Genomic DNA, 21100 nt, shown 5'->3' on the forward strand with positions numbered 1-21100 from the left:
AAATATTCATTTTGAGACTCAAAATGTCCATTTTAAGACTTAAAATCTCTACTACAAAGCCTTAACTTTATTCTTCCAAGGCTTAAGTTTAATTTTTAACTAACTAATACTCCAACCGTTAAAACGACAGATCCAAAGCTTAAGTTGTAAACATTATATAGTATAAATGGAAACAGAATAAAATGACAAAATGATAATGAAAATGTAATATAATTTGAAATTACTTGAAAGAGTTTATATTTCATACTTGAAAATTTGATTTCCAACTATTTTCGTTAGAAAGGGTGATATTGGATGATAACAAAAATCTAAAAAAAAATATTTAAAAATAAGAGCGTAATGCCATGAGCCCATGAGTGATAGAAACTTAATACAAATAACTAAACAATACATAAATACTTTTTCATTGTGAATTAACAATTTTTATAGCGAAATAACAACGACTAAAAAATATCACATCAAAAGGGGTTAGTAGACTTGGTCATGGAGTAAACGACATATACGATTGCCGACATGTTTATCTACTCCCATAATTTGCTAGGAAAAAGTAATTATATTATAGATTATATTATTAACTTAATTTCCTCTTGTGTATTTATGGATTATTAACATAATGCACTAATTAATATTTGATCAAAAAAAATCTATTATTATCTTCATAGTTTAATATTACATGGATTATACAAGAGATTTGGTTCATAATTATGTCAAATTTCCTACTACGTGCCAGCTTGTTCACTTGATAGTTACTCAACTAGCTTATAGCCAGATGGTAAAGTTATTTAAAACAACTATAATATTTATTCGACTTTGTAATCGAATAAGATTTGACTAAATTTAAAAATAGATTTATAATTATGTAAAAATTAATATAAACACAAACATCGTCCTTAAACACCTAATTTGAAATCAACTAAATGACCCAAATAAACACTTCTACTACTTGTTGGTCGAATGACGAGGAACAACGTGCCTAACCAATTGGAAGAGAGAAGGGGCAGGTGGAATGGAAGGCCAGTTTAGAAGGGTGGCTAGAGCTTAGAAGTATGATAGATAAGGGTTTATAGTGAAAATAAGTGAACTATGGAGCTAATTATGCGAAAATAATTCTTTTCATATATATCAAATAATCAGTTTTTATATGATTAAAATTACTATTTTATGTAACTTTTAATGATGGCTAGATGGTCTTTATATAGTGAACCACTATACAAAATTTCAAATTAAAATGAAAATAATTTGCGAAAATTAATATATCAAATGGCAGCAAAATAAAAAGATGAAAATTCAAATCATATGTATATTTTTGACACTATGAAATTGCAATTCTTTTTTAATAGTAATATTAATTTATAGTTTAAAAATAAGACCAACACAAACCTATAATATATTTGATCTTTTGTATCATCATTATAATATTTAGTGTATTACGCTTATAAAAAATTATGAATAGGATTTGGAGAGGGAAGATACCATTAAAAAGAGTGCGGTTAAAAAATCTCTCGCCTCAAAATAGATCTTCAAAGAGAGTGCAAATCTACGGCTATCCGAAAGCCTACAACTTACAAACACACGATGACTATAACAATAATTAAAACATAAAAATAAAATTAATTTTATTAATAGTAACTTATTTATACTTATTACATACTTTTAACATGAACTAAATAAAATTTTAAATAAATTATAATTAATTCCATTCAATTTATTATTCATCCTAATTATTCAAAATCATAAAATCTAAAATTTACTCCAAAAAGTTGACCCTATTTGAAGTTCCAAAAACATCATTGAGAATTTAGATTTTCCTTTCAAGAAAGCTCCAAATGCTCTCCACGTGTGCTCGTCTCATTCGCCACATGTATTTTCATATTACCTTTTTTCTTTCGATTACTTCCTCAATAGTCAATACCATGTTAGTTGCATGACCGACAAAAATAGTAATATTTTATTTATTATTCTTAATTTGTGATTAGTTTTTAATTTAAAATATAGTCAAATGAGATTTTGTTTAATTCGTCTCATTGCAAAGATTATTAATATTAAATTTTTATAATTTTTTATTATATATAATTAGAGATATTAATGATTGAATTAGTGTATTAGACTGCGTGAAAAAAAAATTACAAGATTGAGACGGAGTATTATTATTAGAAATAAAATTAAATATTTTTCCACTCACCTTTCTCAAACAGAAAATACACACTCAACGGAATAGATACCTCCGATTCCGAATATCTCCTTCTCCGGATCCTCCATTTTCTTGTTAGATTGAGTAACAATAAAATAGTCCCTAAGGACAGAATTTAAACTTTCAAAAATCCCAAATCATTTATTTTTACATGCAAAATCAGGCTCCATTTACCTCCATTGTCTTCTCAAATTACTGTTTCAACAAAAAAATCCATTCTTTATATCAAAGTTTTAATCTTTTATACTTTTTGCTTCAAGTTTAAGTCTTTCATGTTTCTTTTTGGCTACCTTTTTATCCATTAAAGGTTTTATAAGAAGCTTGAAATTCAAATTGAAGAAGGTTAAATCTAGAATTATAACAAAATTGTTGCTTGTTTTTGTTTTTTTTTTCAATGTTATTTTCTAGAAAATTTTAAAATAAGTTAGATTAAGTTTACTTTGATTTGTTCTTTGTTTTTATTGTGAAAAATTTGGCTCTTTATTTGGGTTATAAACCCCAAAGCAATTAGTATAGAAATTTGTGGGTTTATTTTGTTTTTACTTTTTTTTTGTGGGTATTTGAGAAAAATTGAAATCAGACATTCAGGAATTATTTGAGAAAATAGGAGTATGAGTTTTGGTAGTGGAGAATATGATGGTGAGTCAAACCCGGATTTAGGAAACGGGTCGATCAATGGGCCACTTGATCATAGTCTTCTTGTTGATCCAAAGTTTTTGTTTGTTGGGTCCAAGGTTGGGGAAGGAGCTCATGGCAAGGTTTATGAAGGCAGGTAATCAAAAATGAATTTTGTTATTAATTTAATTATGTGGATTATATTTCCTTTTATGTAATCAGTTTTTTTGATTATGTTTTATTGATTTGATTTAGAATGTTATTGTTTTATGTTCAAGATTAGGATACTGTTATTTCAATACATGTTTATTGAATTTGGTTTCTTTTTGCATTTAGTTAGGAGAGTAAATTTCTTTTAGTTAGGTTAAAACATTTCAATTTTATTTACTTGTTCTTTGGCCAATATAACAGTAGACTGGAGAGCTTTGTCAAACAAGAAGCACTAAATTACTGTTTCTCATTTGTGTTTACATCAATATGGAAAATTTTGTTTTTTCTTCCTTTTTTTCCTGGTGTTACATTTATATTATGTTACACTTTAGTGATTCAAAACTTTTGATATATCATTAGTATTATGGTTATATTTTTCGGTTATGATCAATGGATTTGGACAATACAATGGCTCCATCTTGGCTTCTATTGGATCAAATTTCGTTTCTTAACTTTTCAAAACACTAAAGGTGTTTGAAAAAATGGTTTATTGAGCAATTTTAGCTTATTTTGATGCAAATAGAAGTTTGAGCGGTTAAACCGGCCAATTCTAATGTTTGGTAAACTAACTAATTGAAACAGTAGTTGAAACAGCTTATTGATATGAATAAACTGTTTTTGAACAAAGATGCTCATAGTAGTGGGTAAAATCAGTCAATCACTGTAATCAGCTATCAGTTGTTTGCCAAACACCTTAAATTAATGTTTCTTGTTTCTCGTATCGAATTTAATTTTGCTTCGTGTAACATTGAGCAAGATAGTTAGCTAGCTGCTTGGTGATGAAAATTGGGAAAGGTTATGTGCAGCTTTGTTACTAGTACAATTTGACTCAGGATGCTTATGATATAGACTAACGGTATGAAAAAAAGCATAATTGTACAATTGTAGGCATTTTTTTATTTTTTTTTTTCGGTTTGAGGGGAAGTGGTTTGGATGCTCTGGGATGGAGTAGGTTAAGAAAAGACTAAATCGTTATAGCTAACCGGAGAGTAAAACTACCTTGGTTGTATATTTGGATATTTGACTAATTGTAACGAGATTTTGGCTGCTTAACAAAAATAGTATGTACTGCATTAATCTATCTAAGGTGGATATTGGGCTAATTTATTGGCGCTTAAGAAGCTAGAACCATTGTGATGCACTGATTGAATCCTTTGTGGTCCATTGTGAACTCAATGAATGCTATATTGTGTTTTTGGAAAAAAAAAATTCCAGCGAAGATTGTAAGTTAGGGCATTTGTGTAACACCTTATAGCATATTTTATTTTATGAGTATGTGTTATATAAGCTATTGTACCTGTGTGTTTAAATGCAGATACGGTGACAGAATTGTGGCTATCAAAGTGCTAAACCGGGGGAGTACTTGGGATGGAAGGGCTGTGCTTGAAGAACGTTTCATTCGGGAGGTTAACATGATGTCTAGAGTTAAACACGAGAACCTTGTCAAGGTAGGTCGGTTAATATTAAACGTTTTGAGTTGTTTGCGCCTTTCTAATGTTCGAACGTCCCTGTATACCTACCACGGAAAGGTCATGCCAATACATAAGCATGTCATATATTTAGCAAAAAATACATTCCTTTTCTTTGCAGTTTATTGGAGCATGCAAAGACCCATTGATTGTTATAGTTAAAGAATTGTTACTAACATTATGAATAAGTTGAAAGATAGTCGTTTAAGATAGTTAGAACATGTGGCATGTGCAAAGACAGGATATTAGCAAACCAGTTAAAAAAATTAAAAAGTTGAAATTCGGGGGACTAAAAGAGAGGCTTGAAGGGCAAGAGTAAAGAAGGATACAAAGAATTTAGACTTTCAGGTCGAGATGGTTGAAACGAAATGAGTAAAAAAGAATTCATGTGGATAACCGCTAAAATTGATCTATTATTGGTTCATGTAGCCAATTCAATATTTTGGGATTAAGGCTCTAACATTGTTGTTGCATTATTGTAGCAATTAATGTTTTGGATGTTGAGCAAATCAATACATGAAGGGGATTTTGTTCGGTATTGATTTTCCTCGGATTGTTTAACGATAAAGCCAATCACATTTTTGTTTTTGTTTTATTCTATGAAACTTGTAATGATCTTTGAATGAAGGTTAAATTCTCATCTATATTCTTGGCTTAATTTGTCTACAGCAAGAGAGGCCAACGATTCCAGATGATATAGCCCCGGATCTTGCTTTCATTATACAGTCTCGTTGGGTTGAAGATCCTAACTTACACCCAAGCTTCAGTCAAATTATACACTTGCTGAACAAATGTCTATATGCTTTCACCTCCTCCGCTGCTGTGTATGCCTGAATGCGATGTCAATCAGGTTGCTTCAACAAGTAATGGCGCTATTACAGAGTTCTCTGTGCGTGCAAGAGGCAAATTTTCCTTCATTCGACAACTTTTTGCTGCTACCAAAAGGACGAGGAACTGGCAATGAAGAACGGGGTATGTTTTGTTTGAGTAGATGGATTTTGTTCCTCTTTTTTGTGTGTAATATCTCTCGTTTTGGTTGGATAATACGATGATTAGTTCAGGAGAAAAGTCGAAAGAGATAGCAGGTTATTAGGGGAAAATGTATGTATTCATGCTCTGAAATGAAAAGAAAATGCACAAGTTGTCAATAGTACTACAATGCTCATTTCCTTTACAAGGAAATGTAAATGGCTTAATCATTTCGTGATTGCAGTGACCAATTGAGATATTGCAAATTGTTGTATGAGACGATCTTACTGAGAGTCGTGTCTCATACATGGGTTAAATAGCCCATCTCATATATATTATGAGAATATGGACTCCTTGTTTGAAATCGTGTCACCTAGATAGAGTCTCTTACAAAAGTAGCTCGAAATATATATAGCGTTAGTAGATACTCCCTATAATCACATGTGATACGTGCCAAAACATGTAATTGCAATACTTTTAAAAACGTTTTGTAAAGTTCCTTATTATCCTATTTATAACCTTATACTCTAACAACCAATTTATGGAGGTTTGACTAGAACATCATTTTAGTTTACACCAGGCCGAGGCAAGTGGATTGTGCACGCATATTATCCTAATTTATAGCGGAAGTTTTGAAAGATGATTCCTTATATAAACCAATAGCTTTTACTCTCTTGATTGAAAAAATAAATGTAAAAGTAGTTTTCATATAGAAGTACAAGTAAATTTAATTTTAAATCCTTCATCGAGTGCTCAACTCAAGAACTCAAGCAAAAGGACTGATAATCTGTACTGGAGTTGCCTATTGCCAACTCTGGAACTCAAAGGTGTTCAACAATGAGCTCCCTCTTTTCTTACAACATCGAAATATATAGCCCAAAATTAGTATTGCCTCTAAAGAAAGACGGCACACAATTTGTAGAATTTTGGACTCAAATTGGACCTTCTGAAAAACTTGAATTATGTGATAACTGTTGGCTCGGACCTCCCAGTGAATTCTTGCATCTTAGAAAGCCTCAGAGCAGCTTCCACCTGCAATAGGTTTCATTTTAAAGGTTAAGTACCAGGCAAAGGAAAGGTAACAGAGACTAGAATCACATCAAGTGTGGAGGAGTCATACGAGAGGTTTAAGTGCTTCCTGAGAATCTCTGCCAGTTTTTGAGGAGTCTTTTTCATATTGTTCAATGTACACCCGAATTGTTGCTCCTTCAGAGCCAGTTCCCGAAAGACGAAACACCTACATTAATTAAGAAATGGTCAACACATTGAACCTTATATAGGGAGTGCACACAGAAAGAAGAAACCAATCAACTTATGTGTCAGACGCGAATTTCAATGTAATAGAAGTTCCTTACCAATCGCGAGCCATCTTCAAAGAAATAGCGAATACCCTGATGCTTAGAAACTGAACCATCAACAGAATCCTTGTATTCAAATTCGTCACCTTTGATCACATTAGAAACTGCTGAATTTGCTTCCTTCACGATTCTGTTACAGCATCAATTTAAAAATCTTTTCAGAAATCATATACTATTATTTTGGAATAAGAAACTAACAAATATTTAAACTGACTTAGTATGAGTTAATTGTTGGATTTGGGCATGGGGAGCAGACAACATTTCATAATATTATCCACCTCTTGATCCTCACCAAAGTCAAGCTGCCTTCAGCACAGATCAAATTAAGAGCCTCCTCCAATTTCCCCATTGACAAGTTGACCAAACTTCTATAAACTGCCGTACGACTTAAGGTTTCACTCAATTAACTCTCAACCCAATAGGGATTAAGGTCACTTGATTTAGATTCACTCACTTAACAATAGCATGAATTCAAATATAGCAAACACCAGCTTACTTGTTAACTTGTGGAAGGTCAGATTGCAGATTGACCAAATGTGCCATAAGTTCTTTCGCACCACCTGCATCAACATTCTAGAGTAAAAGATTTCGTGAGAATTGATAAATTTGATATAAGATAATGCTCAAGTTTCAAAATTATGTTTGTTATTGCATATTTGCACTGGTTCAAATTTAGTAGTATTATTGCATTGGCAACGAACAAAAATCTTCCATGATATGTTAAGTTTAAATGACTTCTTTTTTTAGTTGCACACTCAGATTGCCTCTTACTCTTTTGTTTATTTTTAACTAAATTTCGAGTGATAGTTTGTGATTCAATAGAGATATTTCTGGGCCCTTGTAGAAAATAAAAGCTCACGTGAGAGATGATACAAATTGACAAATTTAGTTCAGTGTTAAAAGTCATTTAGGATTGCAGTAGTAGTGTAGTACCTCATAATCATATCTAGTATAATAATGTCGACCATAGGTGGACCAATGTTGACGGACAATGTCTTCAACAGTCACAAGCTTTTCTCCATTGAGTTTCTCCTTGTTCTTTTGAGCAAGAATAGATAGCCAAGCCAATACAGCCCAAATTCCATCCTTCTCACGTACATGATCAGAGCCTGTTCAAGAAGCTCAGTCAGCTAATACTTGAAAAATCTATTCGACATCACTAATGAGCAAAGAACACAAAAGATAAAGGTGTACCAGTTCCAAAACTCTCTTCGCCACATACTGAACATAGCCCAGCATCCATCAGATTACCGAAAAATTTCCAGCCGGTGGGCACCTGATATTAAGTAGAATATTTTTACATGTCCTTATGAAGGTATTAATGATCTCAATTTTTGGGGGGAAGAGAGAGACAGAGTCCAGAGAGAAGAGGGAAAAGGAATAATAAAAGCTCAAGCAATCTTCTAAAGAAACTATACAAAGAGCAGCATTTACCTCAAAGAACTTCAAGTTTAGAGCTTCTGCAACAACATCCAGAGCAGCAGAAGTAGGCATGCTCCTGCAAAGGTAATACACAGCAGAAGAAGATATGTTATTCTACAACTAAAATGACATACATCACTGACTCACCATGTACTACATACCATCACTGAATTAGGATGTCATTACTCAAGGAAGAGGGAGAAGAGAGAGAGAAGGTATCAAACCCAATTCTCTTTCACCTTATTTTTACTTGACTCAAAACTATACTTACTATTTGCCGATTAAATTGCCTTTTTTATATTACTAAATTTAATAGCCATAAGTAGGATTTTCTCCAGCCATCCAAAAAGCATTCACATCATAGCATGAAAAAAGTACAACCCAGCATGAGCTTAGGGCAGGCATGATCTAGCACACACACTGTGCTGGGGTCATGGTGTTGGATTCCAACTTTATAGTCAATCCTGCTTGAATGGTCTTTCATGTCTATGTTTTAGTTTTACTCTTATCTTTCTTTTCTCATTATTATGCTTCTATCATTTCATTGGAAGAATATGTTGTATACCGATAAAACATCTTTGTGAAGTATTGGTCAATTAAGGAAAATCTTTCTCTAATTCCAGCACCCCACACGCATATCCCCTATTTTCCCTTTTTGACTCCACTTGGCTCCCACCCTCGTCGGCTGTCGCTATTAAGAAAGGTTGCAGTGCACATTCCCAACTGGGCCCTGAGCCCTGAGCCCATTGGGTATCATAAAGAAATATGACAATATTTTATGTGTGTTTAATAAGATAAATGATAATCAATTCTAGAAGTTGAACAAAAAGATGACTAGACAAGAGGTAAACAGAGAAGAAAAAAATGACTTGGATGGAGTGTGTGATATAGTGTCAATAGAAATGAATGGAAAGGCGCATACATACAAACTCTTAGTTGATTTCTTTCGGTTCAATAGACGATTCCATATATTGGAATTCAGAATTAAGACTTTACAATACAATATAGCCGCAATATGGTGATGCACTATGCTGATACCTTTTTTGTTTAAATACCCCTTCCTACCAAATATTTACCTTTAAAGTAGACATTGGGACCACTCTATCGCATAGTATAGGTATTGTTTCAAGAAAATTACAATGACTCCAATTTTTTCTTTTGCACAAAAATAGAGGGAGATTAGCTAATTAAAATTATTGATAAAAACTAATTTTGGTACAACTTCAATTATGTTCAAAGTTATAAAATTGGCGCAACTCTAATCCATCTGTGTTTTATTATTCTTTACACTTTTCACTTTAGTCCATTCCTTAGTCATTTACATTTTAAAATATTCCTCTTTTAGTAAAATGTTTCTTCTACTCTTTCTTTCCACTTATTAAGTGTTTATTCTACATTCTCTCCAAATATTATTGTAAAGAATTTAATAATCCAAATGGAAACTACATCAACATTAATAGAAGCAGATGAATGCACAGCATATAATGCTAGAAACGAGGAGCAAAGTCACCTTAACCATACCAAAGTCACCTTAACCATACCTTGCAACTCCCTTCAGACCATCAGAAAAGTATGGAATTGCTTCTACCGCATTGGCAGCAATAATAGCAACAGAATCAGATGGGGTCACAAAAAACCTATCAGAGGATACGTTAGTACAAAAGCTTTTTGCAAAATATGCCCTCCGCCTGAAAATATAGCATCTACCTTTTACCCAGGATCATGTTACGATCAGCATCACCATCAGCAGCACCACCAAATTCAGGTGGTTCAACTTCGGAGTTTTTACCCAATCCCATGCGCTGAACCAACTCCTTAGCATAAGTCAAATTGGGATCAGGATGGCCTCCACCAAAATCTTCCTACAAAAGTCTAAACGTGTAAGCTAAAGATTCTACTTTAATCTAGACAATAACTTGGGATGAAAAAATCATAACCACCAACCGACCTTTGGAGTACAATTCAAAAGTGAGCTCTCGTTGGCACCAAGCTCTTCTATAAATATACGCTTAGCATACACACCAGCAACTCCATGAAGAGAATCATAACTAAAAATTCAAGAGGGGGTAGCAAAAGATTTAGCAAAGGTATTACATAAGTTTACCGCCTCAGTCTTCCAAAATGTGAGTACTATTACCAGAATGTGAATTTCGGACAAGCAAGCAGCTTTTTAATTGCCTCAAAATCAAAAATTGACCTGCTTATGCGACAAAACAGTTACACACTATTATCAATAGCTTGCGATAACACAGCAAAATAACAAATCTAAAAACCAGCAAAATAACACTATCTTCAGATGTCATAGTACCTACATTTTCCACCTTTCAAGAATTAAATTTGCAGGATTCAAAACCCACAGGGTTCTAGTTTGGCTATTTAAGTCTCCATATCTTCGTCACCTTGTTAATAGATATGACCCTACTATAGTTTCATCAACCAAACAATATCTGCCCCAAAATGCATACACCACAATATTTGATCTTGAACCAATCATGTTAGTTCATCCAAAATTGTTGCGAAACTGAAAGCAAAGAGCTCAGAGTATATCCCTTAGAGGTAAAGGGGATATTAAGAAAAATGCACCTAGAGTTGGCCAAGGATTGTGCATTTGTGCTAGAATGGGTATTTAAGGAAAAGAACAAATAATTGAGTTAGATTGTTGTAGATATGAGAGCTAGAAGAGATATCATGCAATAAATAGAGACCAATTGAGTGAGGCGAGAGCATTTGAAATTACAAGCTAGCTTTTTTGGGAGAGAAATCACTTCTTAAAAATAGCTTAGTTGTTGTATTTCCCTTGGTCCAAGATGAAATCAATACAACGCTTTCTTAATATTTCCCTTAATTCTGGATTTTTAGTAAATGGGCTGCATATTCCGCTATCTTAGCACATACCAAACCTCATTCTTAAACATATACCGGCCTCATTCTTAAGCATCTAAGACCAGGGACTATTTTTGAGAAGCAACAACAATACATTGCCCCACACAAGGCATACACAACCATTTACCTCCAAAAACAAAGATGTTATTCTGATTGACCCTTGATTTGCAAACATCATTTGATGCTTTGCATATATATGAAATGCAAAAGGTTCAAGAAGTCATTTCACTTAATTCCAATATAAAAACCAAAGACTCTTCAGCTCCTCTAGAAATAAAAATAATGGAGATAAAAGTTACAAAATCAACCTCTTTCAAAATCAATCTTAAATTAAAATCCCAACAAAAATTGGTGTCTCCAATCAGTCCTAGCACTAGGCTACCAATCTATCATGCTCAAAAATGAAAACAATACATGGAAAATCTTCAACAAATAAGTACTCCTTAATGCAATACATAGCCAGTAGTGACTATCAAATTTTTTAAGACCATACATGAAATTAAGCAAAAACAAAAATGTACAGGTGGATGGTGTAGGCCCTCATTAAAACTTACTTCATCAAATTCACATAGGTATCAGTTGAATCGAAAACTTCAACCTCAAACTCTCCTTCAGGCCCAGAAAAGTTGGTTGAGCCTATTTTAGATATGTCAACCTGGAAAGAATAGCAATAATCTAATATAAGCCAAAATACCTAGCAATTAAACTAATAGCCATCATGTACAATAATGAAAACAATACATCAGGTAAATTTTCAGCAATCAGGTACTCCTTTATGGTAGTTGTGTTCTCATAAATCTTGTCTGTGACTCCCTCAGGAGCAGGTCCTCCATTTTCCATGTTATACTTGATTCCAAAGTCCTACAGTATAATAAAAAGATAAAGTAAGAATATTTATAGCATAATTCATGCAATATAATTTAATACCAAGGAAATGTGCTACAACTGTAGAACATGACAAAAACCTCAGTAGGGCCTCCAGGATTATGACTTGCAGTTAATATGAATGCTCCAGAAGCCTTGGATCCCTATCATCAGAAGTCCAAAGGATTATAGTAATGTGAACCGTTTTAAAGAAGGGAGATAACCAGCATATACAGAAACTTACATCAGTCCCAACTCTTTCACGTATGACAGCTGATACAGCAGGTGTCGAAAGCAATCCATTTTGACCAACCCAAACACGTCTCACTCCATTTGCAGCTGACATCTTAATAATTATCTGTTATTGTTTATCAAACAGATGTGAGTTAAAAGTTACAAGAACCCAAGCTTTCCAGGAAAAAAGGCATAGAAGGGTTTGCACAGAGAATCAAAGAGAAGCTATATTATAGCATCACCTAGGCTCCAAAACAAGCCCACCCCAACATCACTCACATGTTGACATATCTTGCACAAAGTTAAAAAAGGCACAAGATGCACTAAGGCAATAGGAGTCCTATAACCTAGGCGCAAAGCTCTAGGCGTGAGATATTCACCACTTTGAAGCGAGGTGCAATCCTCAACAATAAGTACTCTGCAAAAACAGGTTGCAGACATGAAAATGCAATCAGTGTGCCTCAGTGCACCTCTTTACACCTTAATTGTGTCTCTCTCAAGCCATTCAAGTGCCAAGGAAGCTGTGCCTTAGGCTTCAGCTGAGGCTGTCTTTTAACCACTGATTTAAATAGAAGTATAATAGAGTATATCAAACAAAATCAATCATCATACAACACAGATGGAGAAAAGATGACGTAGATGAAAAGGAGTATGGAATCTGGCATAGATTCATACTCATTTTGTCATAACAAATTGCTATGAACACAAAAACCTGAGACACATGCACCAGAGAAAAAGCAGGTAGGAAAATAGGATCTGGCTTGCAACTAATCATATATCTATATCAAATTCTCCACATATCTAGACAGGTGAGAGTAAAAAAATTATTGTACGATGAAAAATCAGCATAGTATGGTTGACAAGCAAACCTGGATAGCATCTTTGGAGTAATAACGCCCATCGCCAGAAACAACTAGTGTGTTTCCTACATTCACACACACTTCCAAATCAATCAACTACCCATTAAAAATTAACTGCAAGCATTTGGCAGTCATAACCTGTAACCTAACCTCATGATTTTGACAAACAGAAAATTCAAGATATTAAAAGACGATTCTCTATGTAGACCTTGTGAGAAGACTGTTACGTAGTAAGTCCAAAATTATATATTACTCTTCAATGTTCGATCCCCAAAGATATCTTCACTTCAAATATTTTTGACAAAGAGAGGAGGGAGAGATAGAAATCATGATTAAAAGGAACTTACTAATTTAGTCATCAATAGAGCTTCAAGTTTCGGCTGAAACTTGTAGGGAAAGAGAAACTAAAAAAGGATAGAAACTAAGTTAAAATAAGTCAATTGAAACAAATAAGGCTTAGAACTTGATCTTTAATCCAGCTACCTTTGGAAAGAAGGACGTAGTCATCCATAGAACTTTCCGGTCAAACATAACAACACCTCAATTCCTTAAACAAAAAAATCTACCTAGAGTGTTGTATTGAATGTTAATAGTATTACTGGGAATTCCCAAACAATACAAAATCAAGCCAATTTGCATACAGGATAAAGAAAACATTTAACCAACCTTTTATCTTATCACATGTGAGGGCATTGAAAGTGGCTTGAACAAAATTTTGTAAGTAATGAGTTTGTGCAAATACTTTGACCTGGACAAATGAAAACAATGAAGTATTAATCATTTAATATTGCTGATGAGTAGCTGACTAGCTGCAAATAAATACTCCAACTATTTATCAAGTAAATCTTGAACCCAAAGTACTATACATTTATTTATAAAACCAATGAGAATATTACAAGTAACATATTAATCAGTACAAGCTCAATTACTGTACACTACGATTAGATTTAAAACATAAAAAGGGGGTTAGCAGCTCTAACTAGTCCTTCAAACATGAACATTAACATGAAATCAAAGCGTCTGAAAAAGCTCTTATTCTACGCGGCGTAGACAGGCCAATTACAATATTCGATATCACACTACAATTACACAGCTCTTTGAATTATGCATTCACATTAGTTATGACATAAAGGGAAAGAAAGGTCCTAGCATCAAGAAACTATTAACAAAAAATAAAAATCAGTTTCACAAACAAGTTTCAAATTCTTATTTTTTCCGATTACTTTCTTTTGCTTTGACTTGATTGAGCTAACAATCTGAATTAGCATCAAATGTAGAGCAACTTCAAGAGTTGGAAAACACAAACTATAATTAACAATCAATTGATAGTACAATAAAAGAAGCATGGTAATTTCTTTGCATTAAATTAAGTTCCAAAATTTTCCGTTAAATCTATGCACTTCCTTCACTCAAATTTAATTGCACATTTCCCACAAACCTGTAAGAGATTGTAAAAGAAATTATGCAAACTAAAAGAAGAGAAAAAGTGACAGTAGCCATTAACTATCACAAGTTCACATCAGCTGCAAATCGAACCATTATTTTACAACGTCAACAAAGCATAAATTTACTCAATCACAATTTATAGCATGAAGTCAATAACTTCATTAAGTTCGTCAACGTTTATAATTTGTAAATCTTGGTAATGGACGGATCCACATTTGAAAAATCAAAAACTTCATATTTATGCAATCACATCACAAATTTCAAATGTCACCATCAGAGGCAATCGAAATAAGTTTTGAATCAAAAGAAGAGGATATATAATGTGATCACAATTGTGATTTTTATATCACTGAATTAATATAAATTTAATCTATAAAAAAATCCAGGTCCAACACACCTTTCACATGGAAATCAATGCGAAAATGTAGCAACAACTAAAATCATGGAATATTCAAATGTGGACAAATATAATTCAGATCAAAAACCTATACTAACAAGATCCATCACAAAAAAAGACAACAAATGCGTTAGATTTATCAAAGCTGGCGAATGCAAGCAAACAAACATTGATTAAGAAAAAAACTGAAATTGCGAAAAGGCGATAATGTGATTAATGACGATACCTTCTTACGGAGACCAGAAGTGCCTGGTTTCTGTCCATCAAAAGGCCTGGTTTCAATGCGAGAAACTTTGAAGGTCGACATTGTTGTTCACTGTAAGAAAAATAAATCAAATAGGAGTACAATAAAATCATCAAATTAAGAAGTAAGACAAAACCTAAATAAAAAAATCTGAAAGAAATTATTGAGACCAGAGAAATTGTGGAAGATCTGGACCTTGGAGATGCAGGATTTCTGATTTGCTTCTTGTGGAATATTGTTTGGCTTGAAAATGGTGGGTCGGTGTCAACTTTCTAGTACCGCATAAATTATTCGGCATAATGCTATACTTAAATCAATGTGTCCAAGGAGGCATCAACATTTAACGGTATATTCGTTTACACCAAATCTAGGAAAGTGGAACCAATGGTAAATGTGCCTAGAGCTGGCTGTGGGCCGGGTCAGCTCGTTGGCCGGCCAAAACTAAGCATGCCATGAAATTGACCTGACATGAATATGTGCTAAGCACAAGCACACAATGTACGAGAATTTGCGGTTCATTTTCTGTTTAGGAGCACGACACAACACCACATAAGTGATGGATGTTAGTTAAGTTTACTAGACTAGACTCATAATCAACCCATAATTGATATTTTGTGGACTCAAATGCAAATCTATTGATTGGGTTTGATGGGTTTAAATTTATAAATGAGTCTTGATTTAATTGTTTTCGGGCCGGTTAAGTATAGGGGTAAGCTGGTCATTTGCACAAGGCTCAAAAATTATGAAAACATTAAGAGCCCAAAAAATATAAATATATAGTCTAAAATAGCAAATAATTATTTTCTATTATTTCTGAATGAGAAAGACAAGATAGAGACTAGAGAGTAATCATAATATCAAAATAATTTTCCTTACTAATGCATTATTACATCCAGTAAAAAATTAAAAGATAATTAAGAAAAAAGTTTTTAGAAGATCAATGTTTTCCAATTCAAGACTTCTCAAAATTTGCTAAGGGCTACGGGTAGAAGATCACATTTTCACCATTATTTTTGAGTAATCTTTTATTTATTTTTCAATTTTAATATTTTATTTTAAATAATGTAAAGAGTTTTATAATAAATTTTTTTAATTTCGTTATTTTGTTGGGGTCCAATTTTAAAATTAGACCAAGGCCTTTAAAAGGTTTAAGACGGCCTTGAATTGTTTTTACTTCATAACTTTTGTATTTTAAAATTCTGATTAGGTTTGTAAGGAGTCTATTTGTCAATTCAGGTGAAAAATAGTTACAAATCAATAATAAGTTCTAAATCCTTAGATATTGATTAAGATTCCTTTATTTTTTAGACTTAAATCTAATAAGTTCTAAAAACACTCAAACTCTAAAATTAAGGTCAGATTTGGGATGAGTCCAACATGTACTTAGACTTGTAAAGTCATGACCATCCTACATAAGTATGATGGACGGCCCGACACGAGGAACCATTTTCCTACGTGGATCTGAATATTTTCAAATTTGTTCATTGTGCTCGACATTCTGATACGAGGAACCAAAGTAAGCTTGCATGCAAACTTATTCCAAAGGCTGGGAGCTAATCAGACAAAATCAGTCCCTTTATTCGTTGTTAGTAATTATTAACCAGGTTTAGTTATCTTTGTTTGACTTGATACTTATGCACAACCTATGCACAACCTAAATTTAGTATCTAATATCACTTTTCAAACATCCTCATGATCCTCTCCGTTTCGTCCCTCCCGTTAGATGTAAAAGCTTCATTCAAAACTTCAAGCCAGCCAACTTGTTTTGAAGCTTTTCTTTCTTTTTATTGAGTTTAATTATGATCTATATCTATCATTTTTATTGAGTATATAACATATTTTGGGGTCTCTACCATGTTAAGGAACCAACTCAACCAAAAAGCTTAAGCTGATGGTAGAGGCCCCTGAATGTGTTATATACTCTAACAGGAATCAACCCACCTATTGTAATTACAACCTAATGCTTCACCGAGGAAAAATGAGCATGCAACAAAGCTAAGACCTAGATCAAAGTTGCTTCAATCTCGATCATATTCAACTTATTAATCACAATAGTAATTTTTCATCGGACTGCTAAACACGAAGATCATTAACACTAATTAATTTACTAAATCAACTGTAAAACATATAATAACACATAATTATATATCTATTAAAATAATTAAATCATAAAAAGGGAATCAGAGATATATACCTTAGCTAAACTTGAGAGACGTAAGTTGTATTAGAATATTTGAGATTAATTGATTTTAAGAGAAAAATTGGAATTCGGATGGAATGTATTTAGGGAATCTTATTTGTTCGCTGTTAGTAAAAACAATCAATTAACGGTTAGTTTGAATAGTTATAACGACTAGTTTAAATACTTAGGAGAGATGGTTATCAACAAGTGTTTGTTCACAGCGAATATGATTGACATAGTCAAACAATGTCAACCATACCTTAATTTATTGTTACTAACAACGAGTAAAGGGGCCTAACTTTATTTGACCAGCTTTTATTTGTTTGTTTTTACTAACAACGAACAAAATTTATTGAATTTTTTTGACCAACCTATTTCTTTATTCATTGTTTGTAATAGTGAATAAATCTAACCTTAGACTCGTACCAGTATACACTATTTTGATTTATTTTTATGAAGAAGCTCACTTTGGGATTTCTTTTAATGTTTATTTGATTAAAAAAATCGTGATATGAGTCAATGATACATGGATGCCATATCTTGAAAGTTCATATAATTGGTTCCCTTTGACCTAGTATGTTATTGTTTGAAACAAAGCAACTAATTGTACATCACATGGAATGGGAGTTATACAAAAAAAAAAAAAAAAAAAAAGGAAAAAAAGCACACTTAAATTTGGGTCAAAGTATTTCATCAAATACATTTCGTGCAAGTACGAACATTATCTACCGAGATATAAAACACAAAATAATCAACGTAAATTCTAAAAATAAAAACTTAAGTAGATAATTACATACAAATAACACTGAATTTCATAATTAAAGAGAAGTATTCATACTAACATAAACTCTAGAATTAAAAATAATTAGGGGAGAGATGGCTTTTATGAAGTTTTAATTAAGTATAGAGTAAGATGAGTTTTCATTAAGAATGAAAATTATGTATTAGAAGTTCGATTTTCACAACAAATAAAAATATCATGAATTCTGTTATTATTTTTTTCTTTTTGATTGTAGGGGACTATCCTTGCTCCATATTTAAAGATGAAGTAAATATGAAAGTTTTCCCATTGAGAGTTCAATTAGAATTGAAGTATTATAAACCAAAAGTTGTAAATAATTATGTTGATGTTTGTTGACAGAAATTAATTAGTAATTTTACGATAACCTTTTTCTATATGTAAACCCAAATAGATTAAAAAAAAAAAAAAAAAAAAGAAAGTATTTGGGTGTGCCATTCCGCCATGCGATATTGAACATCGTAGTTTGAATTAGAGTTCACGTATTGATACCAGAGACGAAACAAAATGCAAATATGCCATACTTGTATTTGTGTAGATAGATCATACAACATAGAAGAAAACATGGCTACATATGTAATATTGTACCATACTTTTATATATATTTGATGGAGAGTTGGAGACTATTTCTATATAATTTAATTATATAAAAATAATATATCATCATCAATTTAATATTCCGATTGAAAATAGAAAAATTATATAAAATACTATACTTAATTTTTTTTTAGACAATTTGTTCAATATTTTATTTGAGTGCTTAAAACTTACTATATAAATTAGTCAATTCAATTGTTTGTCGAATTATAAAATTTCATTGTCAAGAGTCTAAGACCCATTAAAATTAAAATTAATATTACTACTATTCTTTGTAATGAATCGTAGTATAAACAATATCAAGATGCAACCATTACTTAAATAAACTATTATTTTTGTTAACTAATGAAATTTTGCAATCAAAACATAGAGCCGATGAAATAGTAAAATAATAAATAATACTCTCTCTTATTCATCTTAAATGTCTCATTTTCTTATTTGGTCAAGTCATCTTAAATGTCTCATTTTTATTTTGAATATGCTAACTTTACCAATTTATCCTTACGAAACTTAACTTTTTCACACCTTTACACCTACTAACCTCATTTTACCCCTATTAAAATTAAAAAAACACTACACTTTTTTCTTTTACATGTGGTCCCATTTGACCTCCTAAAAAATGGTGAAAAGTCAAATGAGACACATTAGATAAATAAGAGAAAATATATAATAAATAAAAAGACATTTTCTCATAAAAAAACTAGTTATAATAATTGACTATGAATCACCTTTTTAAAAATATATTAACATATGGCCTCTTCGATACAATTTAGTTTTATGAAATTAAGTCCTATAAGAAAAATAAGTTTGATAACAAAAATTAAACGAAATAATTAAGGATTCTAATTTTTGTTGAATACATAATAGGCTGAGAAAATAAGAGAGTTAAAAAATTCAATATAAATCCTACTTGAAGAAAGAGGTATTTGTTTTAACCCCGACAAGCCAATTCTTATATAAGGGAAATACAAGGAGAAAGAGTAGTAGCCTAGTAGGAAGTGAATATTGTATTGTATTACTGATAATCAGTGTGCTTAAGGATACGTTACATTGCCATGGAGAGTGTATTTATAATGCAAGATTTACCATTGTAATACTATAAACATACTATTCCAATACTGTTTTTGCTGAGGTTAATCATACCAAAGCATTCACGATTTGTCTTTTAATTAACAATGAGAATAATTTTATTTGGAAATAGTTTAAGCCTTAAAGGTACTTCTCATGTATAAAAAAATTTCTTAGTTATTGAACATGCTATGACAGTAAAAATAATTTCTTATATAACTCCAAATCTCTTAGTAACGCATGTAGAAGATAATGTAGTTGTTGTGCAATTTTTTAGAGTCTTAATTGAAAATTCTTTAATATCATGTCTGGGAACCATGATTTTATTTAGAAATTTGGAATTTGCTCAAATTTATTGTTTGGCAAATTAAAAATTTTCAAACTTGAATCTGGATCAAATTCTACCATTGTTTTTAAAGTAGTTAAAGTTGAGAATTTGAAAATGACTACTCAAACCTTGTCATTCTCAAATTCTTCATTTATGATTTCATAATTGAAATTCTTAATTTGAAATGAAATACTTATTCCCAAATACTACATAAAGTAATTTATTGGCACATTTCTCAAATTGAAAACATAAAAGACCTGCCTGTGTTATTTTTGTAAGTATATCATTTACTTTTTGGATATATACGAGGACATTATCTATGTGTAACTCACTCCATAAGTATATTCACACCCACATGTACGAAAACCTTATGCTCTACTTATGCTTTTCTTACATTTAACACTTGTTATCATTGGTGTAATTTGAGTGCACATTTGGTGTGTGCATTTATGTGGTGACTCTTGGGATGGAATCCCATAAATTTGTCATGAATGGGTGTATTAAGATGAGTCTTAATATTTGTGGTTTATGATGATGATTAAGGTATGAATTAATGAATTAATCAAGGGAGTTATGGGACTAAATGAAGAAGTTAAAAGGTTTAATTCAAGATGCTCAACTATGCAAGTCGAGCTATACTGTCAGAAGCCCTCTGAAGTGCCGCTCGACCGAGCGAGCTTCAGGATGGGTCGAGCGAGCAGACAGAATGCAACCAGAAACTTCCAGTAGTCCGCTCGACCGAGCGAGCCTCTACTTTGGTCGAGCGATGTTTCTGATACTCCTAAGATGCTGTTTTTTGACTCTTCAAGTTCTTGGAGATATTTCATTATCATTTATTCATAGCTTTAATATACTTAATGTTACTTAGTGTGATCTCTCCTATAAATAGAGAGCTCTTATTCACATTGTAATTGGTGAAAACATCCACAAAATACACCCCAAGCCAAACACTAGTCTATATCTC

The 21100-nt window shown here is 32.2% G+C and overlaps 2 protein-coding genes across 3 annotated transcripts; one reads left to right on the top strand and one right to left on the bottom strand.

Annotated features, from left to right (window-relative positions):
• Positions 1-2186: 2186 nt before the first annotated feature.
• LOC130812756 (uncharacterized) lies at positions 2187-5818 on the top strand. The gene is made up of 3 exons (XM_057678339.1): positions 2187-2963; positions 4332-4464; positions 5155-5818. Exons 1-3 carry the CDS (start codon positions 2803-2805, stop codon positions 5317-5319), a joined length of 459 nt encoding a protein of 152 aa, XP_057534322.1. The 5' UTR covers positions 2187-2802; the 3' UTR covers positions 5320-5818.
• A 362-nt stretch (positions 5819-6180) lies between these two features.
• Positions 6181-15670, bottom strand: LOC130812755 (phosphoglucomutase, cytoplasmic-like). Of its 2 annotated transcripts, none has more exons than XM_057678337.1 (19): positions 15358-15670; positions 15145-15234; positions 13742-13823; positions 13085-13140; positions 12226-12339; positions 12083-12145; positions 11859-11978; positions 11672-11772; positions 10372-10431; positions 10183-10282; positions 9942-10096; positions 9776-9871; positions 8247-8310; positions 8007-8088; positions 7746-7921; positions 7309-7385; positions 6810-6942; positions 6575-6691; positions 6181-6486 (listed from the first exon to the last, which is right to left on the bottom strand). In XM_057678337.1, the coding sequence occupies exons 2-19, from the start codon at positions 15223-15225 to the stop codon at positions 6415-6417; spliced, it is 1749 nt and encodes a 582-aa protein (XP_057534320.1). In that variant the 5' UTR covers positions 15226-15234; positions 15358-15670; the 3' UTR covers positions 6181-6414. The 2 variants fall into 2 exon arrangements, with proteins under 2 accessions (XP_057534320.1, XP_057534321.1); XM_057678338.1 differs by having other exon boundaries at positions 15333-15670.
• Between the last annotated feature and the right edge of the window lie 5430 nt (positions 15671-21100).

This window comes from Amaranthus tricolor, chromosome 5 (genome assembly GCF_026212465.1).
Source record: "Amaranthus tricolor cultivar Red isolate AtriRed21 chromosome 5, ASM2621246v1, whole genome shotgun sequence".
In the NCBI taxonomy this organism is placed as follows: Eukaryota; Viridiplantae; Streptophyta; class Magnoliopsida; order Caryophyllales; family Amaranthaceae; genus Amaranthus; species Amaranthus tricolor.

Bases quoted from the DNA above. Each gene is read 5' to 3' on its own strand.
- LOC130812756 (XM_057678339.1), top strand. From the start codon at position 2,803: ATGAGTTTTGGTAGTGGAGAATATGATGGTGAGTCAAACCCGGATTTA. The intron at 2,964-4,331 runs GTAATCAAAAAT...GTTTAAATGCAG, and splicing joins GGCAAGGTTTATGAAGGCAG to ATACGGTGACAGAATTGTGG. The intron at 4,465-5,154 runs GTAGGTCGGTTA...ATTTGTCTACAG, and splicing joins AACACGAGAACCTTGTCAAG to CAAGAGAGGCCAACGATTCC.
- LOC130812755 (XM_057678337.1), bottom strand. From the start codon at position 15,225: ATGTCGACCTTCAAAGTTTCTCGCATTGAAACCAGGCCTTTTGATGGA. The intron at 13,141-13,741 runs GTTGGTTAAATG...GTGTGAATGTAG, and splicing joins CACATGTGATAAGATAAAAG to GAAACACACTAGTTGTTTCT. The intron at 10,432-11,671 runs GTAAGTTTTAAT...TCGCATAAGCAG, and splicing joins ACCTATGTGAATTTGATGAA to GTCAATTTTTGATTTTGAGG.